The sequence below is a fragment of the Grus americana genome, chromosome 4 (genome assembly GCF_028858705.1).
Source record: "Grus americana isolate bGruAme1 chromosome 4, bGruAme1.mat, whole genome shotgun sequence".
Classification (NCBI taxonomy): Eukaryota; Metazoa; Chordata; class Aves; order Gruiformes; family Gruidae; genus Grus; species Grus americana.
The window spans coordinates 42,742,094-42,759,412 of record NC_072855.1 but is presented as its reverse complement, the minus strand read 5'-3'; the positions used below and the strand labels follow the sequence as shown (position 1 = coordinate 42,759,412).

The following is a 17,319-nucleotide window of genomic DNA, read 5'->3' as shown; positions in this document are numbered from 1 at the left end:
AAGAAACTGGCCAGATAGGAATGATCTTAACACAAACTAAGACTCTCACTTAATTGAAACATAGCAAGTGATTTCAAAGGAAGCCTACTCATAAGGTTTACATTAACCATACATTAAACTCTTTGCTGGATAGAGCACAGAGCACTCAGGACATGAGACATTCAAATTCAATGTGCAGAAATATCTACAATCCCAGTAGCGAGTAACCAAGCATGACTACACTGCCAGTTTGGTTCAACTTAGAAACACAGTGTCAGAACCCCTCTAAGATTGATGTCAATTATATTGATCAATGGCACTGGACTAAAAATGAATCTTTATGTTTAAATGCTGCATTAACAGATCAGTCTACTACACCATCTCATCATTCATGGTTAAGTATGTAATAAACTTGTGTATTCAAACATTAATGATCATTGTGAAAACTAAGACTTGGCACTCAGTCTTATTTTCATCACATTACTAAGAGATTTTAAGGAAATAAGCAAGTTATTTTTCTAGTGTAGTAAAAGATGGGGTCCTAGAAATACACTAGGAATCTAGTATGCATAAAAGAATGAGATAAATTCCACTTCAAATAAGCACATATAGTAGGTTGCCTAGCTAGGGTAATGACATCAAGGTGATAAGAACTCTGGGTACGCAGATGCCTTTGAATAAAATATCACAGAATGGTTTGGGTTGGAAGGGACCTTAAAGATCATCTAGTTCCAACCCCCCTGCCATGGGCAGGGACACCCTCCACTAGACCAGGTTGCCCAAAGCCCCATCCAACCTGGCCTTGAACACTTCCAGGGAGGGGGCATCCACAGCTTCTCTGGGCAACCTGTGCCAGGGCCTCACCACCCTCACAGTGAATTTTTTTTTCCTAATATCTAATCTAAATCTACCCTCCTTCAGCTTGAGGCCATTACCCCTTGTCCTATCACTACATGCCCATGTAAATGGTCCCTCTCCAGCTTTCTTGTCGGCCCCCTTCAGGTACTGGAATTTCTCACAAATGGTGCTGTTCCGTTCTCACAAGAAATCATGAAACAATACTCTGTTCTTTTCACGTGATTATAAAACTGTGGTTTTAATTTTTCTTTAAGAACCCTCTAAATTATTCTTAAGCTTTCTCCCTAGAGTGCTGATTTAATTTCTGTGTATAAGAAACGAAACAGAGAGGAAACAACATAAATTGAATATGGACATTAAACCAGGAGAGAAAGAGTCAATCAAAGGACAAGATGCAATAATTCTTTCATATTTCTGTTACCTATTTTTACCTTTAAAACAAAGGTTATTGGGGTAGGGTAATATTATTTTATATTTAACAAATAAAACACTTAGAGTATTCTGCTGTTCCATAAGACTCCACATATTTTCTCAAACTTTTCTTAGCAAGCTAATAGTGTTTGAAGAGGATTTCAGGATTCTCCTCTGTCCTACTATCTACTTGGCTGCAGAGATACCAGCCAGTCTTTACAACTACCTATTTCTAGCAGCTCAAGCCAAAAAATCACTCAGAGCAACAAAGCACAGCTAAATTACAGTATCAAGTCCTTAACTAATTTTATGCCACTGGAGTGAAGCCCTTAACCTCCTCTTAATCACATATAACTGGATCATTTCTTAAACCCTTTTTCTCAGTGAACAACATACACTGTCTTCAGAATGTTTCCCCTGTCAAATTGCCCTGGTTTGTAATAGAAACTAGGCACATTGTAACTCCTAAATGAAAAACACAAAAATACAACAATACTTTGAAAAGCAGAAAGCATTATTTAAGAGTCACAGTCAAATTCCACAGAATACGCACGCAAATAAAACAGATTTTTGTTACAGATATTTAATTTAAGCAAGCACAGCATTCACTCAAATCCTTCTTTAAGAAACTCAAAAACTTGCAGGAAGCAAGTAAGAAGACTTATAGATTCATACAGTCTACTGTCAGAAAGGACAAAAATATTCCAACTCTGAACTCTCACTCAAAGTTTAAATCTCAAACAGAATGGTAACAAATTCGTCCAAATTCATGGTGTAAGTGATGGTAAGATCTGGAATTCTGATCTGAATCCATACTCAAATTTTGTCACATTAGGTAAGAAGTTCTATTTCTGATACAGTGCAACTATACTGAGCAGCTTTCTACTAATCTACATTCAAAGAGGGCAGGGAGTTACATGTTTACTAGGACTACTCCCCGAAGTGTTCAATGGCTGGTTGTGTTGGGTTTGCATGGCAAGGTTTTGGTAGCGGGGGGGCTACAGGGGTGGCTTCTGTGAGAAGCTGCTAGAAGCTTCCCCTGTGTCGGATAGAGCCAATGCCAGCTGGCTCCAAGATGGACCCACCGCTGGCCAAGGCCAAGCCAATCAGCGCCCCTGTGATAACATATTTAAGAAGGGAAAAAAACAGTTAGGGAGAGCTTTTGCAGCTGGAGAGAGGAGTGAGAAGATGTAAGAAACTCTGCAGACACCAAGGTCAGTGCAGAAGGAGGGGCAGGAGGTGCTCCAGGCGCCGGAGCAGAGATTTCCCCCTGCAGCCCGTGGTGAAGACCATGGTGAAGCAGGCTGTCCCCCTGCAGCCCATGGAGGAAGGATGAGGGGGTGTAGAGATTCCACCTGCAGCCCATGGAGGACCCCACACTGGAGCAGGTGGAGGCACCTGAAGGAGGCTGTGGCCCTGTGGGAAGCCCACGCTGGAGCAAGTTCCTGGCCGGACCGGTGGACCCGTGAAGAGGGGAGCCCACGCCAGGGCAGGTTTGCTGGCAGGACTTGTGACCCCATGGGGGACCCCATGCTGGAGCAGTTTGCTCCTGAAGGTCTGCACCCCGTGGGAGAGACCCACGCTGCAGCAGTTTGTGAAGGACAGTAGCCCGTGGGAGAGACTCACGTTGGAAAAGTTCGTGAAGGACTGTCTCCCGTGAGAGGGACTCCATGCTGGAGCAGGGGAATGATGAGGAGTCCTCCCCCTGAGGATGAAGAAGCAGCCAGAAACAACGTGTGATGAACTGACCGTAACCCCCATTCCCCGTCCCCCTGTGCCGCTGAGGGGGGGGTGGAGGTTGAAGCCGGGAGTGAAGTTGAGCCCGGGGAAGATGGGAGGGGTGGGGGGAGGTGTTTTAAGATTTGATTTTATTTCTCATTCCTCTACTCTGTTTTCCTTGGTAATAAATTAGATTAATTCCCTCTCTAAGTTCAGTCTGTCTTGCCTGCGACGAAAATTAGTGAGTGATCTCTCCCTGTGCTTATCTCAACACACAAGCTTTTCGTTATACCTTTTCTCCCCTGTCTAGTGAATGAGGGGAGTGAGAGAGCGGCTCTGGTGGGCACCTGGCGCCCAGCCAGGGTCAACCCACCACGCTGGTGCTACTGACCTTCAGTTTCAGAGTTTATAGTCGCCTGCATTTAACTGATTAAAACAGAAGAGATCTTGAATATCTAGATCCAGGCTGAAAGAGAAATGGATTCTTTCTTCACCCTTGTTTTTCCAGTTCCTTCATACTGGATACACGAAAAAAAATTTAACCGGTACAAAGAAGCCATAAAATCACTGGTTCTTGTCTGAAGCCTCTGAGCAAGGACAATGTCACTGGAATGTTTATGGGAATGACCAGGGACTTGAACCTGGTATAAAAGCTGGATAGACAGGGACATCTATCAGCGTGACCAGTATCAAAGAAATCTCCATTCAAAGAATGCTGCAAATCCCTAGATTTGACATAACGGCAATCAATTTTGATTTTCATTTAGTCATCTCCTTGTTTCTAATTTTCTGGTGAACCTCATAAAAGGAAAGTGATGTAAAATGTTTTAGTTTTAGAGAGAATATTTACCATATACAACACAAAATCTCTGTGTTGCCTAAGCAGAGGAGGGAAGTAATGAGTAGTTTAATAGATTTCTGAGTAAAGATCAAGAAAAATACAAATCATAGAAAAATCAAGTGACCCAGTAGACTTGTAAGAAAATAAAGCTGATACAACTGTAACAGAACTTCAGCACTCTTAAGACAAGTGAAGTAAGCAGGATGTACTATAATAAGAATAGAGAATAAACTACAGACTTCAAAAAAGTTAAGCTTGAATTATACTATGGTGTATCTTACTTAAACCAGATTTTGATTTGCTCTAGATCTGTGGTTTCTCAGTACACTGCAGTTTGCTTATATGAGATTTCTGACACAAAAAGAAACACCATATACTTGTCAAATCAAGCTAAAGCACCGCCTACAGATTTGCAACTTATTCTGGACACCTAAGAATTACTATACTATGTGATCAATCTACTCCAGCATTAGATCTGGAGCAGGAGGGGAAAACAAAAATTAAAATCCAGTTTCAGATAAAAGTAACAAATACTAGGTAAATCCATTCCAGTGCTTAGCTGTGCCATAAACTCTTATAATTTCCCACAGAATTAAGCCATGTAGCAGATACTTTAATACCTCTCACAAAATAGGTTATTCAGCTTTAGTTTTTAACAGTAGTATTAACTATATAAATGGCCTTTCTGATACAGGATGAAAATCTTGCCTCAGTAATATTATCTTGCTATGCACTGCACAGCTTTTTTATGCTTGTCTGATTTTCTTTTTTTCTACTTAATAATTGCCACCCTCCCATTTAATTGAATCTCTGCACTGTTTTGCACAGTGCAACATGGGATTCAGCTAGAGGGGAAAGCAGAGTGCATCATACAATATGCAATTCATCAGGAAACCTGGCATGTAAGGCAGCACAGAGGCACCTACCTACAACTCCATGAAGCAATTCAGCAAATGAATCAGGCACAGACTATAAATACACAAACAGAAACCCTCTCAGATGAATTAGCCAAAATGAAATACTTTGATTCAGGTCATTGAAACTGAAAGGGGGGGAGGGGAGTAGAAGAAAAAACACAAAAAAACAAGTAACAACTTATTCAGGAAAATAATTCATTTAAAGAGAGAAATAAAATCCCCAATGAAATCCAGTACCTTAAGGAAATAAAGAAACATTTTTATCGTGCTCCAAGAAGTAGCAACAAATTAAGAATTCCCTTATACATAATAAAGCAAAAAGAAAAAAAAAAACAAACCACAACAATCTTGATATGTATTCTACTGCAGATCACTAGATAGGATTTTCTAATAAAAAGAAGTTATCATTGCATAGATGACTTTGCTCTCCAGTTCAAGTCTGCTTTCTTTCCATTTTTCAAAGATGCAAATTATACTCAGAAGTCCGTTTCGTAGTCTTAATGTTCAAATAATGATTTGAAATAAGTAGACTGGCATAATTAAAGCTTTACTTCACCTCTCACAAATGTCAGTGAACATCTTCTCAGTGGCCTTGATGATACAAGGAAAGACTCCACACAAACTGGATGGAGATCCAGCCTAATACAACACTGTCCCAGTGAAATCCATAATGACGGTTTAATAAAGGTGGGGGAAAAAAACCTTCAGCAGAAACGCTTCACTTCCTGCAAAACTCCTTAAAAATACACTATTTGAAAGAATTCCTATAACAATTCAGGCATTACAGAGTTAGTTGAATACACATCACTGAGGTTTTTCAAATTTTATGATGGTAATTAATTCAGCATTATGAAGATTATTTTTTTTCTTTTTCCCTCCTTTTTCCTTCAATCGAGCATTTCTCTTGATAAACGTCAAGCATAAAATGGTAAATCACAAAGTCTTTTGTTTCATCCCTATGCTTGATTACTCTTGGCAGGTTTTTTAGTCTAATTAGCAAGCTGTTTGGCTAAAGCTACCTAAGTTAAGCAACTGAAAAATTCAGTTGTCAAATCTGAAAATACATCTACTTGATTTTCAAGCTTAATTTTGTTTTATCATTGTGTAAGTAAATGATGAATGCTGACTTATTTTAAATCAGTTGTATAAATAATGTGTATAATTCTACAGCTATAGAAATTTTAGCTTCAACTAGTACATTTATTCAATAAAAAATTTTATTTCTGATAAAACCAAGCAACAGGAGTAAGATCTGTGTATCTGGGAATTAAACACGTGCAAATTACTAACCTTTATCTGCATTAGAATAAAGATTAAAAAGCAGAAATATCTGTGAAAAACCAGTATTATATAGATATTACTAATAAGCTGAACTTATTATTATTATTAATGTTCGACAGTAACTTGCAACATTTTAAGAAAAAAGTTTCCTAACGTTCTTGCTGTTGAATACTCCAATTACACTCAAACTGGGCTGGAAAGTGACAGTCCAACTCTTTGTAAAAAAATTCTAAAGATTCCCTTACTTTTGAACTAAAGAAATATCAGTTTGACAAGAAAGATTATTTTTTTTTTAAGTGTAAACTCTGTAAGATACTATCACATTTTACAACCAGATAAGCACTGTGAGATTCTAACTTCAGTTTTGCTTCACAGAATAATTTCACAAACTTTATTAAAATATTTTTGATACTTTCTCCTACCTTTCTTGGGGAAACACAAACATTTTTCTAAAAATCTCCAGACGTTTGTAGTCATACTTGTCTTGTTCTTATGTGATACTTAAAGGCATGTAAAAAATAAAGTATTTCTTCCAGCCAATGAACTGAAACTATTGCAGACAACTGCTTTGCATATTTGAGATATGAATTCAGAATTATTATTTTATTCTGTACATCATAAACATTGTTAAATCCGAGTCACTCAGTATATACCCAAAAATTATCTGCAATCAATGGGATATCAAAATCTGATGGTAAGATAAGATCTGCAGACATGATCAGGTTGGACCTATGAAATACTTCTAATATTCTGTGAGGTATTTTGCTCCCCAGCATGAGGGATGGACAGAGTAAAATCTCTTTAAATTGTTGATGTGAGATACCAGTTAGCCTGTGCATGTGTGTGTGCATGCACTCATATTTATGATAAAAAACACAAGAGCTCAACTTTCCAATGTGCTGAACATCAAATACTCCATAACATCAGTACTTTAAAACCTTCTGGGGAAAAATGTCACTCATATCTTCAACTTACAGAAGCTATGCTACAATCCAAATCTAGAAAGCTTGGAGGAAAAAAAAAAGTGAGAGTTTCATATGCCCTAAGAAACTATCATTTTAATGCAGGAAAGTTAAAAAAAAAAAAAAAAAGAGGAATTGTAAACATTCAGTATATGTAAAAAGTAAACAAAGACAGAAAGGTATGGTAGCTTTTGTCCAAACCAGGCACAGAGGTCCCAGAAGATTAAGGCTGTGTAGAATCCTGTTTATAAATACCCATTCAGTCCTAGTGAAAAACATCAAAATGTTTTGAGGATTTTTATGTCTGTATTGGCTTAATCTGCAGTAAAAACCTACATAGTTAAGTCCACTTCTGCATATCCCTTCTTCTCTGTCTATGAGACTAAATCTGCAGATCTCAGAGCAAAATCCCATGATTCATCATCATCCTACACTTAACTTTGTTAAGGTGTTACTTACAGTAACTCCAATGAAGTTTTCGCCATACATCCCTGCACTCTTTGAGAGGCTATTTTCTTTCGAGGAGCCCATGAATATCACAGGTGGAACCAACTGCGCATTTTCCTAACATAAATGAGTCTTTTTCTTACCAGTGTAAAAAAATTCTGTCCATTCATGCCCCAAGTACCAGAGTTCAGCAAAACAGAACCTCGTAATGGCCTACCAAGAATTCCTGAGTAAAGTCAGGAACATTCAACTAAAATAAGCACGTGGATGAAAAATTAAATAGCTTAACAGTTGAGGAGGGAAATGCTAGATTTATTAATATTTAGAAAAATAGATAAGCACTTAGAGTGCTTGAATCCAGTTCATGTAAGAAACATTGCACACTATTTGCAGTACACTGAGCGATCCAATAGCCCTTTGCTGGCTTTAGAATGTATGAACCTACTGAGCTCTTCATGTTCCTGCTTTTTGTTCCTGGGTGTTGGAGACAAGGCTGCCTACCTTATCCTTAGTATGTTTAAACAATTACACTCCAGATTAAGGTAACAAATATATATCTCCGTGAATATTGTAATGGAAATTCAGGGGTCATTTTTCCATCTTCCTTAGGATTTTAATTGGCTTGTATTCCAATATAATTTGTGATTTTTCACATAAAAGTAATTGGCCACAATTGCTGACAATACACACAAGAAAATGCTATGAATGTGGCAGAATAGAATTCCTTTTAAATGGCAAATTAGGATAAGAAAGATTAATCAAGCACCAGTCCTTGTTATTGTCATATTTGGGCCAAAAAAGTAAACACTCCCAGATCAGATTAGTATGAACTTAAATGGTATTCTTCCTTATTCTGCTGCAAAACAGCATAAGTTTGCTGCCTAGATCATCTGGGAATATTGCAGCTAATTAATTCCCTCATATTGCAGGCCTTAGAGATCAAATCTTTATCTTAATCTGTGCCAGTAGCATACAGCATAGCCTCCTGAAACCTGAAATGCTTTTGCCCAACTGGAATTTTTGTGTTTAATACAATCTGTCAGGATAAAAGTTAATGAGCCACTATATACAGGCAAGCATATTATCAAATCCAATGGTCTATTTTGGCCCTAATCTTTATGAATACAAAGAGTTCTCAGAGTTTCACATGAGCTACCTAAATCTGACCAAACTGGTTAACTTATTTTTCTGCAAAAGGCTGGAAGGGCACTTTATACAATGGATTCCTGCCACTGCTGTTTTACACACCAGTCAATTGATTCTGCTTATAAGAATCATTGTTTGAGTTTTCTGCTAAAGTGATGTTTCAGTCACCAACACAACCACCACCAAATCCTTAAAGATACATGCATTATTAAATATATATCTCATAGCCTTCATATTAAGAACTTCCCTCTATTTTAATAATAAATAGATGTTAAAACACAGGTCATTTTCCATACTCAGAAGCATATACCAAGGAGTAAGTTCTGTACTTCTCATTGCTATGCTACACAGATTTAACAACTAGAATGAATTTCATCATCGATGCAAGCTCAAAAATGCCAAAGGAGTTTGTTTTCAGCTGTAGGCAAGCCCCAGTGTAAGCACACTACACAGAATTATTTGATGGCTTGCAGACATTTTTAGAGGGATGCTGAACAAGCTGTGAGCTGACAGTCTCCTTTGAGCCAATGATTACACATCACTTGAGAAAATAAAAACTAGTTCATAAGAATTTTCTGCAGAAAAATGTCAAGCACTGGATAGTCTTTAAGAACAACATATTAAGATAATACTCCCTGGAAGTGGCAAAATACCAAAGAGTTTGGATGATTTACATATTTTAAATCCATTCCCTTATTGTGTTCTCTTACAGCAGTCACTTGTGAAGATAATAACAGAGCAGTGAAATCACATCCTCATTGTAATGTGAAAGTTTTGTTATGGCTTAGAATTTCAAACTGGGTCGCCCTGTGCCCTGTCCAAGGTTGCTACCTTACACTGCACCACCTTAGATAAATCATTAGTTCCTACAGCTATTTTCGCTACTGTAATCTATCAGTGTGAAATAAGGTAAGACGGGAAAGCAAAAGTGAAAAATCATTTAAAAAAAATATTAACAAATAACTAAACATCATTCACATTAGATAAGAATGCCCAGTGAAGCTTTGAACACTGATATTACTAGCCAAACGTCTCTTTCAGAAATTAAACTTCAAGAAATATGAAAATTGCAAGAACTTTTAATATAATATAGTCCATTAGCATTTACTACCATTGCCTCCATAATACTTGTTTCTAAGGCAAACAAGGCAGCTTTTTAGCACTGAGCATAGTCAAACTGAGACTTAACATCAGATGCAGAAAAAGCAACTGTTCATCTGTGGTTACAAATACATTCAAATATATCAGATTAAGACAAATACACAATAGGAAAAACACCACTGCAAAATCAATGTCACAACTTCTTAAAGAGTCTACATTAGAAGAATATCCACAAAACAAAACTTAAGCTATTGTACTAACAAGTACTTTTCATGTACTGATAGGAAAAAGATAGAAATCCCTTGGTTAGAATAAAAGTTTCCTTGGGCTTGAAAACTTAGGAGTTGCTCTAAAGCTAAGTACCAAAAAATAACCAACTATTTAAAGATTTCCTTACTTCATTCGACATATCTTGGGGCGGCACACACAACACGGGATAACATGGACATAGCACACGACTATTTAGACTGAAGTGCCTAAAGGAAAGAGTTACACTTGAAAACTGGCCAAGACATGCAAACATATTAAGCCAAGCTACTATTTCTCCTTTCTGCAGCTAGTTAACTTCAAATGCTTTGATGATTATGAAGTAATAGAGATGGAGGAGACAGAAAAAAAGAATTGATGGTGTTAGTCTAAAAACATAGATATTCTAATTCCACTCGCATTCCATTGTTTTCTACACTGAGCTTCCCCTTATAATATACCTCTTGCTCCAGACATGTTTCCTTTCTGTTTGTAAAACCAAGACAGCCTATGCAGTTTCTGTTACTGTTACCACCTATCAGTGTATTACAAAGCTATTTATACTACACTATAATAAGCACAGATGGCTAGAGTCAATCCCAATAAGATTTAATGGTAAGACAAGAGAAGACTGGGTATCCATATCCACTAAACAACCTACAGCAAATAAAATAAAGATTATTCTTTAGAGAAAGGAGATAAAGATAAGATGAAACAATGTTATCAGCTTTACTGTAGATTATGAGGGCAATCTAAGGAAAAGCACATTACAGTTTACTTAACTCCTAAACCTTAGCTATATAAAGACCTTCCAAGCTAATGTCTTCCAAGAGACAGTTAAGAGTTCAATGTTAACAATAGTTTGAGATTAGTAGAATTTGCCTTTGCAGACAAAAAAATACTTGGCACTAGAAACCAGAAGCAAAAACAGACCAGAGGAAGAGTAATCAGGTGAAAGATAAAAAGGAATCCATACTTGAGAACAAACTAAAAGCACATATAAAAATCAGAAGCCTTTTTCTACAATACAGAAAAAATGAAAATTTAACATTGCCATTATTCCTTCCCATTATAATTTGCCATGTTCAGTTCAGAAGTGATGAACAATTAAACAGCTTCCTAAATTTCCTCAATTAAATAAAATTAGTGCAAATTCCTAACATTTTCCTACATTTGACAGTTTAAAAAACAGTGGTCAAGTCTTACTTTATTAGTGTCATTTCAAAGATAGCAATTATAGGTGTAGATACAAAATACTTATTCTTTCTGTCCAACCTCTTAGGTTTCAAAATTTGTTCTCCTTCACCATATTAATAAAACTAAGATCATACAAAATACGTCATGAAAAAAAGAGAAAGACTGATACCACTTTAGAATAGCTGATAACAAGTTTCAAGTAACAAACTGGCATGTGGAAAACAGATTCAATGCCCTAATTGAAAAAGTAACTTTAACTTATTACCAAGTTCTTGCTTCAGCTTAGGCCTAGGACAACATAAGTAGCAGCTCATCTTTCTTGTTATGCTATTCCATTTTTTCCTGATGTCATAATCAGAACTTTCTATCAAAACATATGTATGTAGTAAACAAGCTGCTCTACCCACTAATAAGGAAAAAGATATGTTTTATTTACCCTGAACCATAAAGAGTACAGGACAAATAAGCCTACTGGACCTATTTTCACAGCTAATGAGTTAACATTAGTGAGGAAAGATGGATGAGCGCTGCAGTATCCAATCCTAAACACAGACTTCCTCTCAAGTACATTCAATGATCCTCCACAAACTAGGAGGGATTCGAGCCCAATGCAAAAACTTGTTAAACAGAAGTCCTTCTCCTCTTCAGATAAAGTTACCAGTACTCCAATCTGGAAACATTAAAACCTTCCAAAAATTTACACAGTGATCACACAAGTACAAAAAACTTGTGATTAATCCCTTTTAAAACAGCCTTTGGCTTTCTTAGTTGTACAGAGATGCAGTCGTGTGGGTGTACAGCTGGGCAGAAATGTTCTGCTCACAACAGTAAAGCCACACCAGGTGTATAGTTGGTGGGGACCTTAGTTGGGGGCAGGGGGATGCTTATTTTTGAGAGGCCTTAAACTTCCAAACAGACAAGAGAATAATGAATGCTGGCAATTACTAAATTGGTATGGAGACCTAGTATTTGATTCATCTCCTTTCCAAACACAGAGGTTTCGATTTCACTAATGTTGAAAAAACATATTATTTAAATATCTTCAAAAGACTCATTTGGGAGGCCAACACAAGCTGCCCAAACTTGCCAAATGTTTTAGAAGGCAATATATTTGATGGTCAATGTGAGAACAGTTCATAGTGAAGCAGAGTAAAAGGTAGTGTCACCCGTGCAAACTTCTCCTTCATAGCTGATAGGTTTTAAGGCCTGTTACTTGAATTTTTTTCTAGCTTCTATTACCTTTGACAACTGTATGAATACAGTAGGATGATAATAACACTGTAGTATGATGCAACTGATCACTTTGATCAACTGATCATATGATTTCATAAGAATACTATGCCATAGTTGAGTTGCGCAGTTTATTTATATACAAGTATCTTTCACTACAAAGTTTCTGATGCATCTTGAATTTGTAAATACAGGAATCGCTTAAGTTATGATCTCTTTGAAAAGAAAAAGTAAAAATCAGTGACAAACAAGTTAGATCATAAATAATTCTCCTTAAGCAGCAAGTAAAATTTACCATATAAAACACATTTATTATACAGTCCTTTTAATGAACAGAAATGTATGGGACACTGTTTGAAAATCTCAATGACTAAAATGAGTTACTCAAAAGAATGTTGCTTCATGGAATTTTACAGAAATAGAAATTAAAGTTTCTGAAAAACTTTCAGATAGCAATACAACAGACAATTACGGTTGTGTGAAATTTTGCCTGTAAAGACCACATAAAAAGACAAAGTGATTATAAATGACAAAGCCATTATGTTTTGTTCTAGGATTAAAAATAATACCATTATTTGGAATCAAATCATAAAGAGAATAATGAATTATTCCTATATTTTGGTCTTCCACACACATCTACAGCACTATGAGTAACAAAGGTTTGATACATAAGATTTAGGATGTTCTAAGTAGGAGAATATAAACGTAATGCCATTACCTGATTACATTTTTTAAAAGGAATAATCTTCATTTTAGACAAACTGTGGTTTATATATACATTTTTATCAGATGACTGGTGCAACCATTATCAGACAAAACTAAAGCACTAAAAGTACAACAAAATATGAATTAAGAAGATTCCCCTAACTTAGCATCTACTAAAGAACCTCAATTCCCAAGCATGAAATAAATAAAGGATATATACACATGGGCTAGGACGCTCCAGCATCATGACACCATCGGCTGCTGAAGCAGGTTGAAAAACCTTAATAAACACATAAAACCTAGGACTTACATTAGTGACAGACATAAGAGCTGCAGCTACTCAGCAACCGGACTGCAGCAGCACTAAGACTGGGTTAAAATCTCTTCCTCCCCAGCTACTATAGGCAAAAAGTAAACATATCCTTGCATATAACTCAAAATGTTTTGACTCACACATACAAGTTAAGGGGGTTGATATTTTACATATGAAGAATACACTTCCCCTCCCATCTTTAAGATGGAAAGTCTATTTAAGAAAGAGCCCAGTCTCAATTTTTGCACAAGAAAAAGATATGAGAAGATAGCCTCTAACATGCACCTAGCTTACCACTGTTCCACATTAAGGCACAGTGCTTGCCTAGATCTATTTCATTATTTTCAACAGATTTGTCAGAATGATCAAGATCTCTCAAGAGAATTGAAGAGTCAGTTAGTTTGGGCTGTACAAAGTACAGAAGAGATCTTAGCTAAAATTATCATGTTAATAATAAACTTTACTGACAAATCTGACATTTTAGAGGATGCTAAAGAACTAGGTTTGGGGGTTTGGGGTTTGTTTTGGGGTTTGTTTGTTTTTTTTTTTTAAATAAAAGATCATATCCTGGTTTATTAGGTTTTGTAAGGGGTCCCTTTCCGAATGACTATGTTCTCTCTCACTGTGATCTAAAACTCTAAGAAACCGAGCCAATAAGCCAGAAGTCAGGGTCATTATCTTCCACATTAATCAGTCCTGTCAGTTAAGTCTTAAGTTAAGCCTTTAAATACTTCTTTTCACACCAGAATTCCATCTTACCCTTACATCTGTAGGGTATTTAAAGCCTACAAAAATATGCTACACTCTGACTAGAGAATTAAATTACAAACACAGATCTTGCATACCTTTATTTTGCTTTTAAGTCTCCAAGATAGTTACTCCTGCGTATGTTTAAAATGCAGTTGTGCTGTTCCTTACCAGGAGGCAACATCTGAATCACTAATTAAATTCCTAATCACAATTTCAAACAAATTACAGTCATACAAGTAAACTTCCCAATTATAAAACTGTAAGATGTTAATAAAACTTCTCCACCATGTTATATTTAAGGATGATAACTAATCAGTGCTTCTTACAAGTAATATATATTTTTAATGCATTATTGTGCAGGTAGATTAACTCATAATTTTTTATTTATTTATTTATTACAATTATATCTTATGAATTACTGAAAACCATCCATGCTTTAAACGGAGACCCTCATGAAGCATTAGGACCATCCATAAATATTGCAGATTGAGTACCAATCAATAGGACATAAGCATTCTGCACAAGAAATAAAAGCATATTCCTCACTGAAGTACCAGCCTTATAAAACTTAAACAGTGTAAAAATAAATAAGCCAGCATATTTGTAAATTGCCTCAGAAGAATCAGTATGCAGTACTTCCTCAAAGCAGCCACTCTTAAAACCCTTGGGGACACCTACTTGTCACAGAATAAATTATCTGGCTAATATCCAATATTACAGTATATGTCAGTGGGCACCCAGGAGACAAGCATTAGAGAGCACTTAGCTTCTTCAGCCTTGCAGGGTAGTCCTTACATAAATGACTTTGCCCAATTATAAAACATAACTGATGTGCTTATTTTGAGGTTTTCTAGCAGCAGCCTTTCATCCTAAAACATTTATATCACACTGCATATTTTTTTTCCAAAAGCACAGGTCCCAAAGTACAGTACACTGAACAAGGTTTTTTCACATGAACATTAAGTTTTTAAGACATTCAAAGCAAACAAAAATATCTGAATACTAATTTGAGTGTTCTCAAACACTAAAATTACGTTGTTTAATAGAAACTATTGGGGAAATAAGTTCTCCCACAACTCTAACGGTAGCTCTTCTTTCCTAGTTACTTAACATAAATAGCCAAGTTTGCATCCCACATGCAACATAAAGCTAGAAAATACATGCATCACAAGTACGCTACAGCTCTCAAAAAAATAAGAGACTTCGAGACATTTACTTCAGTTCGCTATAGCAAACCACGGTCACCAGCAAGCCGTAACACAAGAAACCTGTTGACTCTGAAGTTGCAAACCAAATCAATGCTTTACACCAAATCAAAGAAATCAGGTAAGCAATACAGTAAAGCTAAATAGAAAATTATTTTGCATGCTTGGGATCCAGATTTTTAAAAGCAACGTCAAAGAATGCAGGATGTTGAATAAGGAAAATGTTTTTCATTCGAAGAAATGTGAAGGACTTGAAAATTGATTAGGATTTACTCAACTTGCAACAAACAGAACGAACAAAGCGCAAAAGCGAAGCACTTTGGAGGACGAGAGCCACCTTACAGTAGCAGGTTTCATAACTGATGAGATTCGGGTCAGACTGGGTCTGTTGTTCACGTACTCCGTGCAAGGCACTCCGGACGCATCATTCACGCAACTTACCGCCTTATTGAGCGGACTTCCCTGCCCCGATCCGCACTCCAACACCTCCCACAAAGACCCCCCAGGTGCGCGCAGCCCCTTCTCCCCCAGCCCGCCCTCCCGACACTTCTGACAGCGGCAAGGTGAGACCGGGCAGTCCCGCCCGGCGCACGCTTCCAGGTGGCAGGGGGCTCTGCCCCAGGCGGCACTCGCAGAGCGGCGACGGGGCGAGCCCCCCCTCACCCTCCCGGGCCGGCCTCGCCCCCGCTTCGGCGGGCAGCGGGGCCCAACGGCCGCAGCGCGCGCCCCCACCGCAGCCCTTTCCGCAGCCACCGCCGCTCCCGCTGCGGGGCGGGAAACGGGGAGGAGGACGGACAAACGCGACTCCCCCTCCACCATCGCCACCTTTTAACGGCTGGCGACCCGCAGGGCGGGAAGCAGCTCCCGCGGCCCGGCCCGCTGGGCCCCGGAGGTGCGGGCTGGGCGCCGAGCACGGCCCCGGGGCACACCGGGCGATCCTCGCCGCTCAGCGGCGGCAGCGCACCGGGAACTGCCCGGTGAGACCTCCCTCCTCCTGCCGAGGTGCCGCCGGGAATTAAAATGAAAATTGAAATTCGGGGAGAAGAGGGGGTACGTTGAGGCTGAACCCCAGCCCCGGCTGCCCAAGGGATGCCCTCAGCGACCGGAACCAGCCCGCCAGCCGCGGGGCTGCCAGGGGAGCGGGCCGGGCGCGGCTGCCGGCTGGCAGGGTGGAAGCGTTGAACTTACGTCTCGGAATTTGTTCCACTGCCCGACCTCCTTGTCGTACTGGGAGATGGTCGTGAGCCATTGTTTATCGTCCAGAAAATTGCCGCTGTCCGGTCTGCCCCCGGCCGCCGCCGCCAGCGCCGGGCTGCACCAGGCTGCTGCACACACGCACACGAAGGCTGCTACCTTGAGCATCTGGGCGAGAGGAGACACGAGGAGGGGGGTTACCCACACCAGAGCCGAACCCCAGCCGAGGGCTGCCGGCGGGGGACCGGGACAACCGCCCGCAGCGGACCCCTCGCCCACCCGAAAGGGGCAAGGGGCGCGGAAGGGGTGGGGGAAGAAGGGGAGGCTGCCCAGCCCGTCACCTTGCTGCAAGCCCCGCAACCGCGCTCCTCGCCGCGGCCGGAAAGGCGGCCCGCTCCCTCCCCGCACGCGCCGCCGTCTGCAGCCGTCCGCCCCGCGCCCCGCGCCGCGCGCTCCGCCCGCCCCTCGCCCCGCCCCGCTCCGCCCCCGTGCCACTCCGCGCGACGCCGCCGGGGACGCCGCGCCGGGGGTAACAGTCTGCGGGCGGGCGGCGGGAAGGGCTTTCTCCCGCGGAGCCCACTGTCCTGAGGTGAGGTAGGCTGGGCAAGGCAAGGCAGGTCCGGGCGGAGCCGAGCCTCGGCCCTTCTGCCTCCTCCGCGGCAGGGAACAGCTGCGGGACCGGCCGCACGGGCCACCTTCGTCGCGCTCCTCATGGCCCCGCCGGAGCCGCGCTGTGCCGCCGGCACCTCCAGGTGAGGGTGGAAGTCGCTGGAACTTTTCTACAGCTGTATTGGCACCTCGTACCCCAAGTTAAGCC

At 39.8% G+C, this 17,319-nt stretch overlaps 1 protein-coding gene across 2 annotated transcripts in view; it reads right to left on the bottom strand.

Moving 5' to 3' along the window:
* Nucleotides 1–16,954, bottom strand: part of SPOCK3 (SPARC (osteonectin), cwcv and kazal like domains proteoglycan 3) — a 212,811-nt gene extending 195,857 nt beyond the window's left edge. For both annotated transcript variants that reach the window (XM_054825448.1, XM_054825449.1), the window contains exons 1-2: nt 16,844–16,954; nt 16,497–16,670 (exon numbers count right to left, since the gene is read on the bottom strand). In XM_054825448.1, coding sequence (XP_054681423.1) covers nt 16,497–16,670 — 174 coding nt within the window. In that variant the 5' untranslated portion in view covers nt 16,844–16,954. The remainder of the gene's footprint in view (nt 1–16,496; nt 16,671–16,843) is intronic.
* Between the last annotated feature and the right edge of the window lie 365 nt (nt 16,955–17,319).